Here is a 20,500-nt window from a genome sequence, read left to right as displayed (position 1 = left end):
ACCACCACATGTAGAACCAACGACGGCACCACCCATTGGTAATTATTGCAAACTCATGCTCACACAGAGGTGGGCAGCCACACTTGGTGACCTCATAGCGAACGGCTTCCGCTGGTTATTGGTGACATCGCGGGCACCGTGACACGTTATTTGCCAATTATATCAATCATGACTGCTGCCACGCTACATGAAGAACTGACGAACCCCGTTTAACATACGATTGACTTAAATGTTGTGAAACTACTTGCTCAAGATTATCCAATTACAAAATCCCAGCCTTTTTCATGTCCACTCATGACAGACATGCCTTGGAAAGTCTGATAGAAGATGTAAATTTCGATGTAAAGCTTTCGTGACTGCAGGGATTCATATTCTTGGTTCTTTCGGTAAAGTCACGTAGAAGGGAAATAATAAAATAATAAAAATAAACCCATAAAATTCTCACGACGTTTCGACTGCAACACAAGCAATCATCATCAGGTGTGAAAACCACAGCAAGAAAATTTGAAGAAAAAAAACGCAGATTTTTTAAGGTAAATCATCAAAATCACAAAATAATCACGGGCATGTAACTACAACGACTTTGTTTAATCACACCTGTCTATCAACTTTATACATTTGTTTCATGATTGAGAACCAAAGGGGCGCAAGGCTGCAATATAGGTTAAGAACCACTGATTACAAAAAAGGGTTTCTCCTTTTTTCTGGCAACAAAACAGGTGTTAAGATGTTGATTTAAAGCTTTCGTGACTGCAGGGATTCATATTCTTGGTTCTTTCGGTAAAGTCACGTAGAAGGGAGGTAATCAAATTATAAAAATATAAAACATCAAATTCTCACGACGTTTCGACTGCAACACGAGCAGCAATCATCATCAGGTGTGAAAACCACAGCAATAAAATTTGAAAAAAGTGGCGTTTATTTTTAACGTTAGCATCACGGAGAGCGAATTGGCAGTTATTCAGATGGACGAGTCCATCTAACGTTTATAAAAAACCGCCACTTTTTTCAAATTTTCTTGCTGTGGTTTTCACACCTGATGATGATTGCTTGTGTTGCAGTCGAAACGTCGTGAGAATTTTATTGTTTTATATTTTTATTATTTTATTGTTTCCCTTCTACGTGACTTTACCGAAGGAACCAATAATATAGGTGTTAAGATGTTAAAACACTAAACTGAAACCTTTTACAAGGAATCATGTCTGCATTAACCACAATACTTGTGTTCAAAATGCAAACAAAAAACATACTCTGATAACATATGCATTGTCCTTGAAACTGATTGGTCCACACCAGAGACAGCTTTCTTTTGAGCCTCGTCTGAAAACGGTGTTAGACCAGAGGATGCTATGAAATCAAGATGCACGATAACTTAGAGGCCGTCCATAAATGACGTCACGCGATTTTGGACGGTTTTTGACCCCCCCCCCTCGTCACACGGCGTCACAAAAAGTCAGACCCCCCCCCTCAAATATGACGTCACAAAGCTCTGCCCCCCCCCAAATAAACATATTTCAATTTTTAAAATAAAACATGCTTCAAATCGCTTTAAACTATTGTCATTGTAGTGCGTATTTAATGTCGCGCTGCACTCTTGATGTTGTAGGAGTGTTATTACTGTATAACAATTAGTGTTGTTATAACAATTCTATATTTTTTTTAAAGTTGCGCATTTTGATGTGACGTCACATTTCTCAAACCCCCGCTGCCCCCTCGTCACACATCGTCACAAATGTCTGACCCCCCCACCCCCCCCCCCAGGTGCGTGACGTCATTTATGGACCGCCCCTTAATTGCGAGTCTCGTACCTTTAAATATTTTCATTAATACTGTCACTGCTAGACTGTCTTCTTCTAAACCCAATACACAGTGCAACTAAAACAATATATAGCTTAGTTATACACCTACATGTTATTGTATACGGGTTCAAAACATTCGTAATTATTTCATACCTGTCAACCCATACGGTTTACCCCGTATTCTTGTTCAGGGAAATTGAGTTTCCAGGTCCATACAGCGTACAGCCGTTTCAATACGGGCAAAAAAATAAGTGTATATTTGTTTGTGTTTCTCCCTTGTGATGGGACTTTGTAGGATGAAAGTTGAGATTTATAAGGGGCACGGGGTGACCAATAAGGTCTGAATTGGTCTGTAATAAGCTAGGGCACTGATAAGGGGTTGACAGGTATGTGTAGTGTATAGTGTTGTGTATAGTGTAGTGTATAGTGTTGTGTATAGTGTAGTGTATAGTGCAGTGTATAGTGTAGTGTAAAGTGTAGTGTATAGTGCAGTGTATAGTGCAGTGTAGTGTATAGTGTAGTGTATAGTGTAGTGTATAGTGCAGTGTAAAGTGTAGTGTATAGTGCAGTGTATAGTGTAGTGTATAGTGCAGTGTATTGTGTAGTGTATAATGTAGTGTATAGTGCAGTGTATTGTGCAGTGTACAGTGCAGTGTAAAGTGTAGTGTATAGTGTAGTGTATAGTGCAGTGTATAGTGCAGTGTATAGTGCAGTGTAAAGTGTAGTGTATAGTGCAGTGTATAGTGTAGTATATAGTGCAGTGTAAAGTGTAGTGTATAGTGCAGTGTATAGTGCAGTGTATAGTGCAGTGTAAAGTGTAGTGTATAGTGCAGTGTATAGTGTAGTGTATAGTGCAGTGTATAGTGTAGTGTATAGTGCAGTGTATAGTGTAGTGTATAGTGCAGTGTATAGTGCAGTGTATAGTGCAGTGTAAAGTGTAGTGTATAGTGCAGTGTATAGTGTAGTATATAGTGCAGTGTAAAGTGTAGTGTATAGTGCAGTGTATAGTGTAGTATATAGTGCAGTGTAAATTGTAGTGTATAGTGCAGTGTATAGTACAGTGTATAGTGCAGTGTAAAGTGTAGTGTATAGTGCAGTGTATAGTGTAGTATATAGTGCAGTGTAAAGTGTAGTGTATAGTGCAGTGTATACTGTAGTATATAGTGCACTGTATATTGCAGTGTATAGTGCAGTGTAAAGTGCAGTGTAGTGTATAGGATGAACGTTGAAATTTATGAAGGCACCACGGGGTGAACAATATTGTCACCGATAAGGGATTGCACAGGGATGCTATTTCAGTAAACCTCAGTCGGGAGAAAGGAGGGAGGCCGACAGTCGCATCTTGCATAGCCCCCCCGGTGAAATATGTCGTTTTGCCCCTGCATAGAACTCCCCTCATCCGTCCCGATTCGATGACTTCAATTTTCACGGATGCTACAGTTCATCATGAGTGCACCATTATACTCCACGTATCCATGAGTATAAAGCGAAGCTAATGATGTTCCGCTCACAAATTCCCGAATAGCATTCGTACAGCTTTTCCCAGCCCATAATAGATGCGTATTTCCCACCAAACCCCTCTCGTCCGCGGAAGATTTGCGGATAAATCCTAGGAAGCTGGATCGCTGCGTTGTTATTCCTGGCACGCGGGGTGCAGTGCGGGCAGTGGGGTGCAGCAGGCATGCATTGCACAAGCTGCGGTTGAACTACACTCATGCACGGATTTCTAAATGCATGTTACGAATGAGTGTCTGAATTCATGAATGAAGTCTGTTCTCCTGTAGCGCCGCGTGTTGTTATAACGCGAATTGGATACAGCGCGATTGAGTGAACAGAACTACGTCGCGCGAGTAGGAATAAGCGGTTGTACGGCTGCCTCGCCGTAGCATCGCACAAGGCGTTGGGATGCTGCTGGATGCTTCGAGATGCTACTCACGCGCCTCGGTCTTTGTTCAGCCTGCGTACGCATCTCGCGTGTTATTGTGGACCGTGCTTTCCCCATATATTGCATGTTATTTATTATAACGGGATTTTTTCATAACGTGGTTCCTTTTCAGGACTACATGTTAAAGGAGAACAGACTGTACTCCACAAATACCATGAATTGTCCAACATCTTGTGTGTGTGTTTGTGTGTTTTCGAGGCTCGTCTAAGAAAGTTGGGGAGTGTCTGGACACAAATGACATCCACCTCCGATTAGCACGGTTGGCTACGTACGGTGTGAAAGAAGTTCCACATACACAGTGGCTGCACCCCTAAGACTCATGCGTATATATTGTACACATCTTTAGTGGAGTCACACTGCATCGGATAAAGCAATCTCTTAACATTTTCCTCATTTTATCATTATTCTGGTTCTTGATCATGAATATGCACCTTATTGGAGTTGTATATTGACGCATCATTTACTGCCGTTAAAGTTTTGACTTTAATCCAGTTCCTTCCATTGTTTCCTCGTCATCTTGAGCTTCCCTTGTGTCTCCTCCATTACATTCTGTATGCTTAAAACAACGATACTGTCTTCTTACCAGTCTCTTCATTATTTCCTGATTATTTTTAAACTCAGTTTCGTTCTTAAAATATTTTTTTATTATTATTTAGTATTTCTCGACATATCTAGTTTTGTTGAAAGAGTCGCAGAGATGTCCTGTTTTTGTATTTGCTGGTGTTTTTCTCCAGTTGTGCCCTTGCAGAGTGCTGCTGTGCATTTGTACCTTTTAATAAAATATTGCTTTTGGAGAAAAAATTACAGACTTTCTGAATAATGTGTGGTTTAAATATTGCAAAAAATCTCAGAAGCCTAAGTGGGGCATTCATTTTTAAGGTTTCCATGCAAATTGTGGCACTGGCGTGTGGAAATCATCTTCATCCTTGGTCACTTTCAATCAAACTGCAAAAGTGGTCAGGATTACAGAACAGCTTTGTCGAGAGCTTGTGAAGGGGAAAATCCATTTACCCGATTAATGATTCTTACCTGATTTACAAAGCATGGTAAGGGCAAAATAAGGCTTGCGACGTTACTCTCCACCAAAAGTTTTACCCAAAGCAACAGCAGCAGCAGCAGCATCTTTTGCCTGGCAGAAAATGCATTCACGCTGGCGGGAAGAGATTTGGCCTGGTACAATAAGAAGTAACTGCATCAGAAAGGTGTTTTGTACCACAATTGTATGTACCAGGTGGAACAAATTTCCCCATGGCAGACTACAGTACGGCATATCCACCAGCTTTGAGTTTCAGGTTCACGGGAAAGTCAACTTACGTCCCTTCCTCTATTTAAGTCCCAATTTAAAACACACTTTTGTTTACTACGGCCTTTCATTGAGCTGTCCCTTTGTTTGGGTGCACTGCGTGTTTTTGCCATAAATTTAGCTGTTGTCTTATACAGCGTTGTCAGATGTAGTTTTGCATGCACTACGCTATATATAATGTACTTATTTATTACTACTACGTCTGTTACATTGCACTACTTCCCTGTTTGGGACTCAGGTTACCAGCAGGCCCAGGTGAAACTCATGGGCCCCACTCCTACCACTCTCCGATTCACCTCCTTTCAAGGTGATGTCTGTTTCACCTATTTTGCTTGTCTGCAAAGGCGCGTAAACCGCAGCCTAAATGAAGTAGATTTTTAATCGGTGGAAAATTGCCAATATATTTTCATATCCACTACCAGTTTTTGCTAAATACATGAATACGGGCCTGTAGATGGATTTGATGCCATTAACCAAAACGGCTGTCGTGGGACCTAAGTGGATGTGAGCACGACGTGTCTGACAGGCCCTGTGTAAATACAACGGTGAGTTTCTTGAACAAACTAATAAGAGAACATTGGAGGAGGGGGGGGGGAAATCTGAGCTGTTTGTCTGACAAGACTCCCACGGTGACCGGTAAGCTGCATTTCCAATTCCACCTCTTGTTCGAGCAACGCCCAAAAGCTTGATCCACCAATTAGGCCCCGCGTCTTCATCAGCAGCTCGATAATCCGCAACTGATGAGGCTGGATGTTCTGCGTCACTCGTTTTTTTAATCCATCGCTGATTGGGTCCCAGGTGTTGTGCGTACGCAATCAACGTTAAAATGTTTGAAATCTGGTTTTGACAACGCTTCCAAAGCGAGTCATTCGTAGCAACACGAGAGGTACACACGTCGTGTGCAGTATCCAATGCCGAGGCAATTGGCACTTTTTTTTTAAATCTGCTAATAACCAGCAGTGGATCGACCAAGCGGTGAATCAACGAGGACTGACCTCAATGTTAACTACTTCGTCTAGTATACAGAAGAAGGTCGTGGGTTCGATCCCGACCCTGTACGCCTGTATATTAGGAGTTTGCGTGTCTCTCTCTCCGTGGTCACGTCGATTTTTCTCCGTGTCCTCCGGTTTTTTCCCCCTGCACATTTAAAATCAACATGCTTTCAGAGTATTTGGCTGCGAGAAATGTCCACGCGATAAACCACTTCGTTGAGATATAATTTGTGCTAGACAGGTCGCTTCTTAAAAAGAGCCATATAACCCAATGTGCCTTAACCTGGTGAAATACATATTTTGCACAGTTAAGTTTAAAGATCCGCGTAACGCTCATAACAATAGTAGGTAGGTGTTGTGACGTGTCGTAAAAGGCCGACCCCCTTATCCTGCTCACCGAAGGCGTGCGGAACATCGCTCACCACGCAGGAGGTGTGGGGCTCACTTAGCAGTGTCACTCATCCGAGCGAGAACAGAGGTAAGCGTCACGTGGGCTCTTCTGCGTGGTGAGTTTCGAAAGCGATCGTTCTGTTGCAGGTTGATTTTACACGACATTTTTTTTCTCTCGGTTATTATGGAATGTTTTTTTTTCCAAACGTTTACCAGACATTGTTAACTGAAATGATTCGTGAAGACCTGTTTATAATAAAAACACTGAGCTGTTTAGGCATAGTTACAAGAGAAATGCGACATGCATTTTACGTATTTTTTTTTTACAAATTGCAAGAACTGTATTTGGGTTATTATTTTCTTTCAAAAATGTTTCTAAATAAAGTATATGGTGTGAATCGGTTATATTCGCACGAAAGCAGCCCCATGAGATTTTTTTAAAATTAACAATCCAGGTCCTTTTAACAAGACGTATCCTTCAGGTTAGATTTTTGGCAAAAAATATGCCAATGTCACCAGGACCAACAATCTCGGACAACGATTGCGTTCCAACCGTTTTGACGAGGTGACAACGCGTCCCTAGCCTTTCCACCCAGGTCCACTGTGCAAGATTGCCTCGAGAAAATTTAGCAATTTTAGCAAAACTCAAGCTGTGGTAGATCTTACAAGTTCATGAATACAGTTCTTGTATGTGTTATCTTCCATTAGCAAGCGTGTATCATGGAAATTGTCTCAGTTTTGAACGGTTACATGATCTATCATTCAGTTAGTGATTTCCACAGAATTTCACCCAATATACTGTGAATTTCCAAAAATGTTTAGCTTCTTCAGGGAATCATAGAATGAGTGGAAGATTAAACCGTGATGTTGCTTTGTTCCGTTTGCCTAGAGACGATGCATTTGGCAGGGATGTGGTGGTGCGTGTTCTACCTGAACGTGGCCTTCACCTGCGCAATGATGCGAGAGTACTACATCGCAGCCAAGGAAATATACTGGGACTACGCACCGTCGGGGAGGAATCTTATCAAGAACATCAGCATTTCAGACGATGAGTATGTTTCCACGTGATTTTTTTTGTAATAATAACAATAACGTTTAGTTTTATACAGTGTCGTAGTTCGCTTTAATTGCATCTCACGATCGCTGAGGATCTGCAGACGAGCTGGATGGCGGTAGCCAAGCGTTGAGCCGGTGCCACCAAAAATCGCTCAGGCTCCGTGGATTTTCAGCCAGTAGTGTGCTTTCTATGTGTTATGCGTCATATGTAGTAACTTCATATGACACTTAGATGTATACATTCTCATAACGCTCACTCACCCAAGAAAGCCACACGGAGTCCATTTGGTGTTTTACCTTTAGATGTTTTCAGCCAATTAATGATGCGTGTTTATACAAGTGGGAGGAAACGGGAGCACCCAGAGAAAACCCGCGTGAGTAAGTAGGGGCAACACCCTATCCCCGTATAGATGGAAACAGATGGCCATGAGTCCACTTGTTGCCCTGCATTCTCCAAGTAGCCAGGTGTATGGCACCTTGACGCCCACGGGAAGGGAGTTTCACAACGTTTGTTTGTCTTCACCAACCCAGCGATTTAGGTAATTGTCACCACTTTGGACCCTTTGTCATTGTGCTGTATAGTAACTTTGTGGCCTGTTTTTGTTTTAGCTACTTGAAAATAACGTTCTAATTCCCTGGAATATATGTGCCGCAAAAAAAAACCACACTGTATATATGTGCAACAAAATCCACGTTTTCGCTCTTTCATTTGTGCGCCCCTAGCTTCACCAACTTGCACTGACCAGGCGAGGCAAAGTGTGGTCCCGTAATACTCGCAGAGAACGCCCGAGACGCGTTATGTTTGTGCATTACCCTCAGTGAACCTACGATGAATGGCGTAGCCAGCGTTGTGGAGAACTCACGTTGCAATGAAAATAAAATGCACGCATCATGAATGCGGGTTAGTGCAGAGGCCGGCAAACCGTGGCTCCGGAGGCGCATGCGATGGCTCTTTGGCTGCCCCCTTGCCCCCGTAAATCTAAAACGTAATTTAACATAAAGAGATATGATTAAATATGGCAGGGAATGGGTCATTGTGGAATGTCTTGGTGACAACAAAATGTACAACAATCAAACTGCATTGATACAAAATAACTAAGGGGGGGAAACACGAAATAGACGAAGTTTTTACATCACCTATTTGTTGATTTAAGTCAGAATTTGTCATCTGCTGTACACCTGCTGTGTCTGTATTTGTGTACGAGTAACTGCGCAAGATGCGGCCCTGGAACTATTTTGGTCAAAGAAAAAAAACTGCAAAAAATGTCTCTTCCTCTTCTTTGAAAGGTTGCTGATCCCCTGGTCTAGTTTAGCTCAAGCTGGGCACTTTTCTAAATGATACATTTCTCACAATCAGATTGCAGCCAAAGCGACAATTGTAAATACATCAATACACGTTACCCAAATCTATACGGGCACCTAAGAGCCCCTTGTCTACACGAGGCATATGTTTTGATACGTTTACAAATCGCCTACCACTGCTGATAACTGTTACAGACAAGCCATATTGACTCTGCAAAGGGGGCCGGAGCGCATTGGCCGGATATACAAGAAGGCGGTGTACATCCAGTACACGGACGGCAGTTTCACGCAAGAAATTCCCAAGGACCCGTGGCTGGGATACCTGGGCCCCACCATGAAGGCGGAGGTGCACGACGTCATCGCGGTCTACTTCAAGAACCTCGCGTCGCGCCCGTACAGCATGCACCCCCACGGCGTCTTCTACAGCAAAGCGTCAGAAGGTCGGCTGGTGGTGAAGGTGTTCTTCTTCTTCTTCTCCACAGCAGGCGTCGGCAAAAAATTGCGGCTCCGCGCGGTTCTTGACGGACTGCTTTGTGAGGTTATTTATTAAGGGCCATCACACCGTCTCGTATTCACCACGTGCATTTCCGACTCTTGAAATATTCAGGTTTTTTTTTTTTATACCGAATGAAAAAAAGTACACTTCTTGTTATTTTGATTGCCGAGCCCTGGTGTAGAGCAAGAACTATAATTTTACATTGAGGTGGTTGAGCCAGAGAATTGCGTCAGGATGCCTCCTCAATGTTTGCGAATTGGGCATTGCGTCATTGTATGTCCCACGGTCTGGTCCGGGTGACCGCGTTTGCAGAGTTCTTAATTTTACATTTAAATGACCCATCTAAATTGCCTCGAGAAACTAACTGCAATCGGATTAATATCCTCCAGTTATTATGAGCGTATTTAATTTCTGCTCATGTAATTGTGAATAAAAAATTGTCGTGTGAAGTTTAAAATAATTTGACTGCATGTAAACTCAAACTACCACTGCAATCCATAATATAGTTTTTTTGGGTTAGATCGCGTAAATATAAATGTGTTGTTAAACCCACCACCCGACACAGCCAACTAGTAAGGTTTGTCACGTAAACAAAACATGCCAATTAATGACTAGTTCAGAACCGGTGTGTTGGAGAGCATATCCCAAACATTTACAATTCGAGTATGACGTCTTGCCGGTAATTGAAATGCTTGTATTTATATTTACGGGATCTAACCCAGAAAAAAACAAACCTCCATTATGGATACGTTTGGTGGCGGAAGCCTCCTAGGTGCGAAACTACCACTGCCACATGTCCGCGGACATAAAACCGACCACAATAATGGCCGGTGGCCACAGTGTGGCGAAGGTCGTCGATGTCAGCTCGCCCGTGTGCGCCTCTCTAACAGGCGCCAACTATCCAGACGGGCAGGAGTTCGGCTCGAAGGGCGAGTTCGTGCTGCCCGGCCAGACGCACACCTACCACTGGGTGGTGAGGGACGAAACCTCGCCCGGGAGCGACGACCCCAACTGCTTCACGTGGATCTACCACTCGCACGTCAATGAGCCCAAGGATGTCAACTCGGGCCTCATCGGGGCCCTGCTCACCTGTCGCAAAGGTAGCAAGTGCCGCCCCCCTGCTTTGCCGGTTGATCTAAACTGTAAAACAGTCTGTGCGACGTAAAATGCGTCTGCATCTCTTTACCTCAGAGACACAGAACTATAACCTAAACCTTTTTTTTTGTTACCAGGCAAGGCCCACTGAGCTGTGTAGCTCTTTTTTTTCAGAAGCGGCCTGGCCATCACAAGTGATAGCTCAACGAAGTGGCTTATCGTGTGGAAATTTATAGCAGCCAAATACTCTAAATGCGCATTGATTCTGAACGTGGAGGGACAACTCGGAGGACCTCGAGAAAAATCCACGTGACCACAGGGAGAAAGAACACGCAAACTCCAAATATTCAGCAGGCGTCAGGGTCGAGATCGAACCCACGACGCCTGTACGCCAGGCGAGGAGGTTGGCATCCCACCATCGTGGACCCTTGATGCCAGTTTGATGCCAGATGTTGTGCACCGATATCGAGTTATGTGTTTGCAATAGCTTTGATTCCATAGCGCGAGAGTGTTTTTGGTTTTATTGGTGTTTTTGTTCTGATCACTTTACATTGTTGCTGCTGCATTTTTTTTTGCTTGCTTTGCTTTTTACATTTTGATGATCCGAGTCACTTTTGCAAATGAGGCGCAATCAGAATCATTTATCTCGACCGGAAGAATCCGATGAGCTCTGAGGCTATTTTTCACAGATGTCCAATAGGGGAGGGTTAGAAAGTTACAACAACAAGCAATACAAAAACCGATAGGAGTGCAAAGCATAGGGCAGCTAAACTCGACTATCCTGGTCTCCTGAGTTCTCAGCTGGTTAAACAACATAAACTTAACGTTTTAACCAATCCTGCCGATTTAAGCGGCAGGCTGCGGATTCTTCAACACCTTGTACCGCGTAACAATTTTTGAAACAAATCTATTGTACCGCTTCGTACTTTTACTTATTTTTGAAGACATGTTTGCTCTTCGAATGTGTACGCGGTCAAAAGGGGTTCATTTAAAGTTGACAGCCTGCCGCTCCTCTAACGTTCAATCTGCAGAGGGGGAGGCAAAGAATCAGAATATGTATTTATATTGCAGGAGGAATCCGATGAGCTATAAAGCTCTTTTTCACAGATGGCCTGTAGGGGTGGGTCAGAACGTTACAACAAACACAACACAACAACAACACGTGATAGGAGTGCAAAGTACAAGCGAGGTAAACAAACCACCCAAACGCACACAATTACAACACGAAACCATCCCCATCCTACCAGGCAAAGCCCACTGAGGTATTAAATTATTTTTCAAAAGCGACCTGGCCGCAGAGGCAGCATCCATTGTCCCAAAGTCACGCTCTTTGATGAGTAAAATGTAAACGTAAATGTGAGCAGGAAACTCTGTGTTGCATCCTTGGTAACAAAAAAACAAAAAATAGCCAACAATTTTTTGGCTGCTGTGAACTCTTTTGAGGAATCCTACTTTTGGGAACCGCCGAACGCCAAGACGTGGGCGAGGACTTCATCTTGATGTTCACCATCGTTGACGAGAACAACAGCTGGTACCTGGAGGACAACATCCGAGAAACCATTGCCGACCCGCGCAGTCTGGACCGGAGCGACCTGCACTTTCAGAGGAGCAACTTCAAGACGAGTAACAGACATTGCTCGCTCCGGATCCACACCTCGACACGGCGTACACGTTTACAATGTTGTATCGCACGGCTCACGGCATCGTGAGGTTTTATATTTTTTCGCTGGCGTTGAACGTGTCAGTTTAATAATATATTATCCATAAGAGGGGGTTTTGGGTTAGATCGCGTACGTATAAATGTGTCGTTAAACCTGCCACCACCCGACACAGCCAATTAGTAAGGTTTGTCACGTAAACTAAAGGTGTCAATTAGTTACGAGTTCAGCACACCGGAGTGTTGGAGAGTAAACCCACAACATTTACAATTCGATTCTAATACCGTGACGTTTGGCCGGTAATTACAAACAGCCTCATCAGGTGACAGCCAGAGTTGTGGAGACATCCTCCTCCTGTTTTAATCTTAAATAGAGGGATAGGTGTGACGAATGTGTAGTTTCCATCACCATGCGTGCGTGTCGCGTCCGCTGCACAGCTGCAAAACGGATTTGCTTTTACTGTATTTAAATTAGAACCATACATTCAGTCCAGAGATAAATGATTGTTCTTCTCGAGGGAAACTATTGAGACAGGGTGTCTTCTTTGGCAAGATCAGGACAACATTCAGGGATAAATGCAGGAGGGACAGGATATAAAATCTGGCGGTGGTGGATATGCACGTGGCCTCTAATCCAGCATCGTGGAGCCAGTGAGGGTTGGTGCAACACGCGAAACTCCCTTCCTGTGGGCGTCAAGGAGGAGCCATTCCCTGGATTGCCAGTATCCCATCTGTGTAAGACAGTGTTCATTGGTGGGAAACATCTTAATAAAAGAGGACTGCATAGCTTAGGTAGTCGGGCTCACCAACTGGTTCTAGCTCTTGCCTGTGGTTACTCGGCGATTGTGAGATGGAATTTTCATGAATCATGATGCTATATACAAAACTAATAATTATTATATGATTACATTATTATTAGAAAAAATATGTATAGTCTTGCAGTACAGCTTCCATTGGCTGAAGGCTGCCAACGGAGCTAACCATTGCCCTGTTGCGCGTACCCACGAGAAGCAACCTTTAGGTTAAACTTCATTTTCATATCGTAACTAAACTCGTATTTTGTAAAATGTTGATGATTGTTGGGAATGCCCGACTGCATCATGCATATTTCAGATTGACAACAGCAATACGCATCGATGTGTGTTAGCCATGCCTGAGATAGTGCTGCGCCTATCATGTAACATTGACGACAGCACTTCTGTCACAGAGCATGCAAGGGATTCATGGTTACCATGAGAAGCGCAGTCTTCAGTTGTCTGCTGAGTTCACCGGCGCTTTATGAGTTAACTTTTACTTCATAATAATTCATAATAAAGGTTTTTGGGTTAGATCGCGTTTATTTATAAATGTGCCGTAACCCTCCACCACCCGACACGTCCAATCAGCAATAAAAGTGTCACGTTGACAAAAGACAAATAATTCACTACTTCAGCCCACTGGTGTGTTGAAGAGTTAATCCACAACATTTACAGTTTGAGTACGACGTTTCGCCGGTAAATACATCCAGCATCATCGGGCAATTCGCCAGAATGGTAAAGCCCTCGCTTGCTCCCGGTTTTATATAGAGCAGCAGGGTGACGTCATCACTTAACTCATATCAGGTGCAGTGATTAGAGGCGGAGGGGGGGGGGGTATTGTAATTATATAATCGATGAGTAATCAGTCATTGGTTATGATTAGTAATGAGTTGTAGATTAGTAATTCTTTAAATCACTTTTGCTTATCTGGGGCATGGCCCATGGATCTAAACGGCTATAAAACTACTGGTGGCTAACATGACACGAAATGTGTTGCTATGTTTAATTTTTTATAAGTTTCATTTTTCACAAGATAATTAATAAATTGATTTACTATGTCGTCAATTATCGACAACATTTAAAATAATTTATATAATTTCCTTCATTAGCAACGACACATTAAATAAGTTTAACGAATTTCAAGTATTACGTTGGTTGCGGATATTAAATTAAATGATAAATCCTATGTTTGATTGTTGACAATATCAAATAATGCATACGTTTGATTATTATAATCGAGGACACGCGTATGTATGCACTCATGCGCACCATATATAGCCAACCATGATAATTGGAGATGTGGGAAATTGACAAGTCACAGGTTCAATGATCAAACATAAATATTCCGCTATTTAAATGTTGGCGATTTTCACCTGCTTGTGTTTACTGAAAAACATCATGGTGCAGGTTAAAACGCTTTGCATGGGATGTGGTAAAAGTACTGTGGTGATGGTTACATTGCAAGTGCCACACAGGGCGAGGGGTAAAAGGATGATACAGAAAAATTAAGACGTTGAAAACCGAAAATATAGCGGTGACACAATTTGAAAAGGAAAACGCACAGCAGCACCTTAATACTTACAGACAGCCGGTCAGACAGTACTGATCTACTCATCTAAATACACGATGATGGACGACATCAAGCAGATATAAAATTTGTGGCACCTATAACTTTTAAATTATAACTATTTTTATTTGACCAGGTAGAGCCCACTACTGACCTATGTAGTGGGTTTTACCTGGTGGAAATGTATCGCAGCCAAATACTCTAAACACGTCGATTCTAAATGTGGACGGAAACATCGGAGGGACCCGGAGAAAAATCGACGCGACCCCGGGGAGAGAGGCATGCAAACTCCAAATATACAAGTGTCAGGGTCCGGATTGAACCCACGACCTCCTGCATACCGGGGGAGGTAGTTAACATGTCGCCACCTCGGCGTCCTAACGACTCACTGCGCGTTGTTTCAGGCATCAACGGCTACATGTACGGGAACCTGCCGGGCCTGAACATGTGCAGCGAGGTCAACGTGTCGTGGCACATCTTTGGGCTTGGCTCCGAGGTGGACATTCACACGGCTCACTTCCGAGGGCAGGCGCTCACGAGCAAGCACCACCGCGTGGACACCGTAGGCCTCTTCCCCGCCACCTTTGTCACCGCCCTGATGGTGCCCACCAACCCAGGCCGCTGGCTCCTCGCCTGCGATGTCAATGAGCACTTTGCAGGTGAGAGGGTTTTACTCACCGTCGCCATTCACTGCCAGATGCTGAGCCAGAGTCAATAGCCTAACCAGCATGGAGGCAGGCAGGGGGTACCTCCTCCCCCCCCCCCCCGCCTGCTCCTGGTGGCCAAAGCTACGAGTTAGGGCCGCCTTGACAACCACCATGAGATATGTTTTCAACAACAGAGTGAAAAGAACAACAGAGTGATATAAAACGCGGTTTACATTTTTTTTTTTATGAAATTGCTTTCATTGACCATGTTACAGGGTTTTTTTGGACACCGATTGTAATGTATATGCATTCATTAACCCCACCCGCCATCTGGCCATCGCACCTGATTGTCTCACAAGTGACGACATCAAATGTATCCCTCTATTTAAGAACGAAACAGGAGAAGGATTTCTCCACAAGTGTGGCTGTCGCCTGATGATGCTGGTTGTAACTAGTGGCGAAACGTCGTACTCAGATTGTAACACACCGGTTAGTGCTGTACTAGTAACGAATTAGCATGTTCTGTTTACGTGACAAACCTTACTAATTGGCTGTGTCGTGTGGTGGCTGGTTTAACGACGCATTTATATTTATACAATCTAACCCAACAAAAAAAAAACCTCTATTGTGGATAATATTGGTCGCGAAAGCCTCCTACGGGTTAAACTTAAATTTACCTTCCACGTTTTATGTAAATTTAATGGGAGCAGCAACCTTATCTTGCAAAGAGGCACTACGGAGCTGTAGCAATAAGCCAAGGTGCGACCCTGCGAGACAAATCAAATATTGTGGCCCCACCTGACCGATTCACAATGTCGTTACTATGCCACTTCCCACGGCCATCACTCACTGCCAGGCGGTGGCTACCGCCATCGTGATACTCACAGTTAGGGATTCATTTGATGACAGCTTCCCGTATTGAAGCTGCAGGCTCAACAAATGGTGAACTCCAGTGGGAAACGGCACCGCTGAGACAGCGCAAGAGGAAATTGGGGGGAGTTGGACATTGCTTCGTGCTGCAGTGTCCCAACGTTACCGGTTACCGAAGTAAGCATTGCCGCAATGAAAATCCGTAAATGTGCGAACGTTATGATTGGATTGAATTTCATTCCTAATAATTATTTGAAAGGTGCGTCCACGGTGATGTGGGGGAAGGTTGTGTTTCTCGGAGTCTGTAATCCGCGATGGGAAAAAAAACTGTGGTTTTTTTTTGTGCATTTAAGGAGTTGTTTTGCCACGCGTCTCCAATGATCCGCGAAAAATAACGGACTATAGGAGTTTTACCTTTTTATTTATTTATGTAAACCCAATCGGCCATCAGCATCCACAGATAAGGATTATAGAATTGTTCAGACTTAATATCCAAAGTGGATTAGGTTTCCTGGTCGATAGACCATGTTGGCACAGTTTGTACGACGTAAAATAAAATAAATCTGCGTCTCCGCTTGTCTTCTCTTCACCTCAGAAACACAGAACTATAAACTAAACTATTTTTATTTATTTTATTTTACCAGGTAAGGCCCATTGAGCGATGTAGTTCTTTTTTATGAGCAACCTGGCCACAAATGATAGCTCGACAAAGTGGCTTATCGTGTGGAAATATACAGCAGCCACAAATATTCTAGACGCACGTTTCTGAATGTGGAGGGAAAAAACCGGAGGACCCGTGGAAAAATCTACGCAACCGCGGAGAGAGAGGGCGAGACGCACACAAACCCCAAATATACCAGAGAGAGAGAGAGAGAGGGATGCATTTGAAGCGCATCAATATGCATTCACAGACATTTAATAAGAATCGTGACAGGATCAGGATTATGAAGCGTGATGCAGAGCATCGCTTGGAGAGCCTCGCGCTGCGTGGACAGGTGGCATGCAGGCCGCCTTCAACGTCCTGGAGTGTCAGGGCTCGAACCAAAGCGTTTGGCACTCAGACGGGGAGGAGAGGACCTTCTTCATCGCCGCTGAGGAAGTGGACTGGGACTACGGCCCATCAGGCATCAACAACGCGACGGGCGAGGATCTGACCCAGCCTGGAAGGTGAACTCACCACAAGCCACGTGGAGTGTCTGTCAGAGTCGCCACGCTTTAACACGTTTTTTTTATGACGCTTTGTTTACACAACAAAGCCCCGACTGAGTCTTATGACTCTTTTTCGATTAGCACGGTTGGCTAAAAAAATCCTGTATTTTGGAGTCCAAAATACAGGATTTACATTAGGGGCCGATGGTTGCTAAAAAAAGCCCCAAGTGAATAATTTGCGGGTCATTTATCAAATTTGCCAAATTTGGACCATGGGGAATATCTACGCTATGAGTAGAAGAACTATTTTCTTATTTTCATATTTATACCTTAGTATACGTATACACGTGTACATAGATGCACAGCCCGTTTTTGTCAATCGACTGCTGGATGAAGGTCCTCGCCATGCAGTGGGGGGCACGAGAGGACCCAACAGTGCGGGTTGGTGAAGGGCAAAGCTGCGGTGTCGGAGCAGAGCAGAACGGCACATATGGAGGAAGGAGCTACGAGAGAAATTACTTTTCGAATCTCGAGCCACCTCATATCCACACCGGAGAGGAACATTTATCCACCCTGCTACAGAGAGAAATGCTCGTCACGAGACAGTCGACCCTATGCTTTATAAAAAAACCAAATTGAAAGTGTGTTACGTTCTTTGTGCAGTCACTCGTCACTGAACTCAGCGGAGCCAACTAAGCGGCCTGACCTCTGAGCCACCCCGTCCATCTCCCCGCTCTTGTATGTATGCGCGTCATTGCCATTCGTCGTGTGGGAACTTTGTCCGTGACTGCTCTAGTGATTCCGAGAAGTACTTCACGAAAGGGCCCAGCCGCATTGGAGGCGTGTACAGGAAAATCCTCTACACGGAGTACACGGACGCAAGCTTCACCGCCAGGAGGCAGCGAACGCCCAAGCAGAGGCACATGGGGATGCTAGGTACGGTATGACGTGAGCTGTGAGCACTCTTCCGTTACTCTGTTGTTTTACCGTTTAAAATGACGCTCACGTCACCAATGGACGCGCCTGCTTTCGTAATGGCACTGCGAATAAGGACATCGACTCACAATTGGAAAGTTGTGATACCAAATCCTGACTGGGGGTCGACTCTAGCCGTCATCCCTTTGGATGTTATGAAGTAAGGGGCCATCCATTTAGTATGGAGGAGGGGGGGGGGTTAACCCAAATGCGCTTGCGTATGGGGGGGTCTATTGACAATGAAAGTACGCATTGGAAACGGGGGGGGGGGGGGGGGGTGAAGCCTCGATAATAATTTGTCTACATTGGCCTTTAAATTGAGTTAGATAGTCCGGCGGTGGACTGTTTGCTTAAACACGTTCATATGAATCCTTAATCGTTTCTGCGTGGATTAAATATCGGCTGTTCTTTTGGATTGTGGGGGAGTGCGTCAGGCGTACGTACGCAGGTGGGGGGGGGGGGGGGTTAAAACGTACGCGTGTGTACAGGGAGGGGGGGGAGAGGTCAAGTTTTTTTTACAGATTTTTGCGTTTGTACTCAATGGATGGCCCCTGAATACCACTTTGTTAGAAGTCATCAGCAGTTATCCTATGGACAGACTGGCACCTGCCGTGGGAATGTATAATTTCTACAATTGACTCATTTGACATTATTTCGTATATTCTTTGGGTCTTTCGGTAAAGTCACATAGATAGAAATAATAATAACGATAAAATAAAAAATAATAAAAATAATGCAAATATCACGACGTTTCGATCGCAGCACAAGCAATCGTCATCTGATTTTTAAAATTCTTTTTTATTAACTTTATTTTCATTTGTTTATTTGTATTATTTTCATTGTTAATATTTTTTCTATCTACTTGACTTTACCGAAAGACGCAAAGAATATGAATTCCTGCAGTCACGAAAGCTTTAAGTCAAGATTATTTCGTATGTTAGATTATTTTGGCGCCTTTAAAGTTTGTGGCAATTGAGAAGCCACTGTCTGCCAATCAGAAGGGATGAAGGCTCCTAAGAGTATGAGGGATGGAAGTGCAGCCGAACGGACTAAATCGCGAGTCTATTTTGCTTCAAGTGCTCAGTCCACGCCTTAGCTCTTGTTCTCTTCCTGCCTCCTTCACTGGAACAAACTTCCCCCTCCACATTAAGCAGTCACGTTCACTCACTTGTTTCTGCTCCTCACTAAAAACTCACCTATTTTCCCTCGCTCACCCCACGACCCCTTAATCCCCCCCCCCCCCCTCATAACCACCACCGTCACTCTTCCCTCTTCATATAATCATTATTTGGCTATCACTCATTCCGCGTTCATTCAATCCATTCATCGTCATTTACATTCATCGTCAATTTCGCTTTCAACGAATTCACGAAACGCAGATTCGCCCCCATTGCTTCTTCTCATCTATTTAATTCACCTCATCTACACCATTACCGTCACAACATTACATGTTATACTGTTGTTAATTCTTTGGAAAGCGATTGATTAAGACGTTAAGATACGATAAGTGGCTGGACATTGCAAACTTGCGCATTGCAACTCAGCATTTTAAAACATTTCGTTTGTGCATACGGCTGCTGGTAGGATATTCCAAATCACAAACCTAATTTTTCATCGGCTTTACAATAAATGGTATACTCCTAATTGTCATAGAAACTTTCCAAAATGAATACAACTGACAAGAAAACAAATTTTTTAAAAAAATTTTGATCACTTTTCTTTTTGCTTAGAGACTGTTTTGTTATCATTGTGCAACAATCCTCTTTTTTTACAATCTGATATGTATACGTATAGGTCGCTTGCTTATTGGACATTATCATAACCCAGCCAGCGCATCTATACACACATCTAAAGTCCGACTGGATCCATGCCTTGTTGGAAGGCACCGCGGTGATGACAAAGAGCTTCATAGCTCATTAGATTTCTCCCAGCATAAATAAATATTCAGATTTAGATTTATGTCTCCTCCACAGGGCCCGTGCTGCGAGCAGAGGTCGGGGATGAGCTCGTCGTCACGTTCAAGAACATGGGCAGCCGGGGCTACAACATCCATCCACATGGTGTATTCGCGAGCAGCGAGCATGTCGCCAAGGGGAATTATGGTGAGATGGATCCTTTAAAGTAACAGATGAGATTATATCGTTTCAAAATTATTACGGAGAAATTAGACGTGACTTTTGTTTGGCATTCCCCTACTTTTAAGAATGAAACTATCTCTGTCTGCGAAACATCATTATGAAATGCTTTGTATTGACGTAGTTTCATCTATTTGCTAACTCAGCATAAGAAGGATTTTTTTTTTCAATGGAAAATATTCCCAATTCCATTGTCGTAACATGAATTTCCCATATTTTGAGTGAGAGTACACCATCAACAGTTATTTAGGCTGCGGTTTAAACCTTTTGGGTCGGCTCTGTGACCAATAAAATCCCACTCACCACTCCACGACCTCATGGTGCA

General features: G+C 43.6%; 1 protein-coding gene across 1 annotated transcript in view; it reads left to right on the top strand.

The window, feature by feature from the left end:
* The first annotated feature begins 7,280 nt into the window (after window positions 1-7,280).
* Window positions 7,281-20,500, top strand: part of LOC116945432 (ceruloplasmin-like) — a 68,242-nt gene continuing 55,022 nt past the window's right edge. The window contains exons 1-9 of the mRNA XM_076069272.1: window positions 7,281-7,481; window positions 8,983-9,227; window positions 10,174-10,383; window positions 11,822-12,001; window positions 14,804-15,116; window positions 16,454-16,456; window positions 16,877-17,083; window positions 17,862-18,001; window positions 20,014-20,161. Coding sequence (XP_075925387.1) covers window positions 7,294-7,481; window positions 8,983-9,227; window positions 10,174-10,383; window positions 11,822-12,001; window positions 14,804-15,116; window positions 16,454-16,456; window positions 16,877-17,083; window positions 17,862-18,001; window positions 20,014-20,161 — 1,634 coding nt within the window. The 5' untranslated portion in view covers window positions 7,281-7,293. The remainder of the gene's footprint in view (window positions 7,482-8,982; window positions 9,228-10,173; window positions 10,384-11,821; window positions 12,002-14,803; window positions 15,117-16,453; window positions 16,457-16,876; window positions 17,084-17,861; window positions 18,002-20,013; window positions 20,162-20,500) is intronic.

Source organism: Petromyzon marinus, chromosome 24 (genome assembly GCF_048934315.1).
Source record: "Petromyzon marinus isolate PM22_M1 ecotype Great Lakes invasive population chromosome 24, UKy_Petmar_22M1.pri1.0, whole genome shotgun sequence".
Lineage (NCBI taxonomy): Eukaryota > Metazoa > Chordata > Hyperoartia > Petromyzontiformes > Petromyzontidae > Petromyzon > Petromyzon marinus.
Note: the sequence above shows the minus strand (reverse complement) of the source record. Positions and strands in the feature narration are given on the sequence as shown.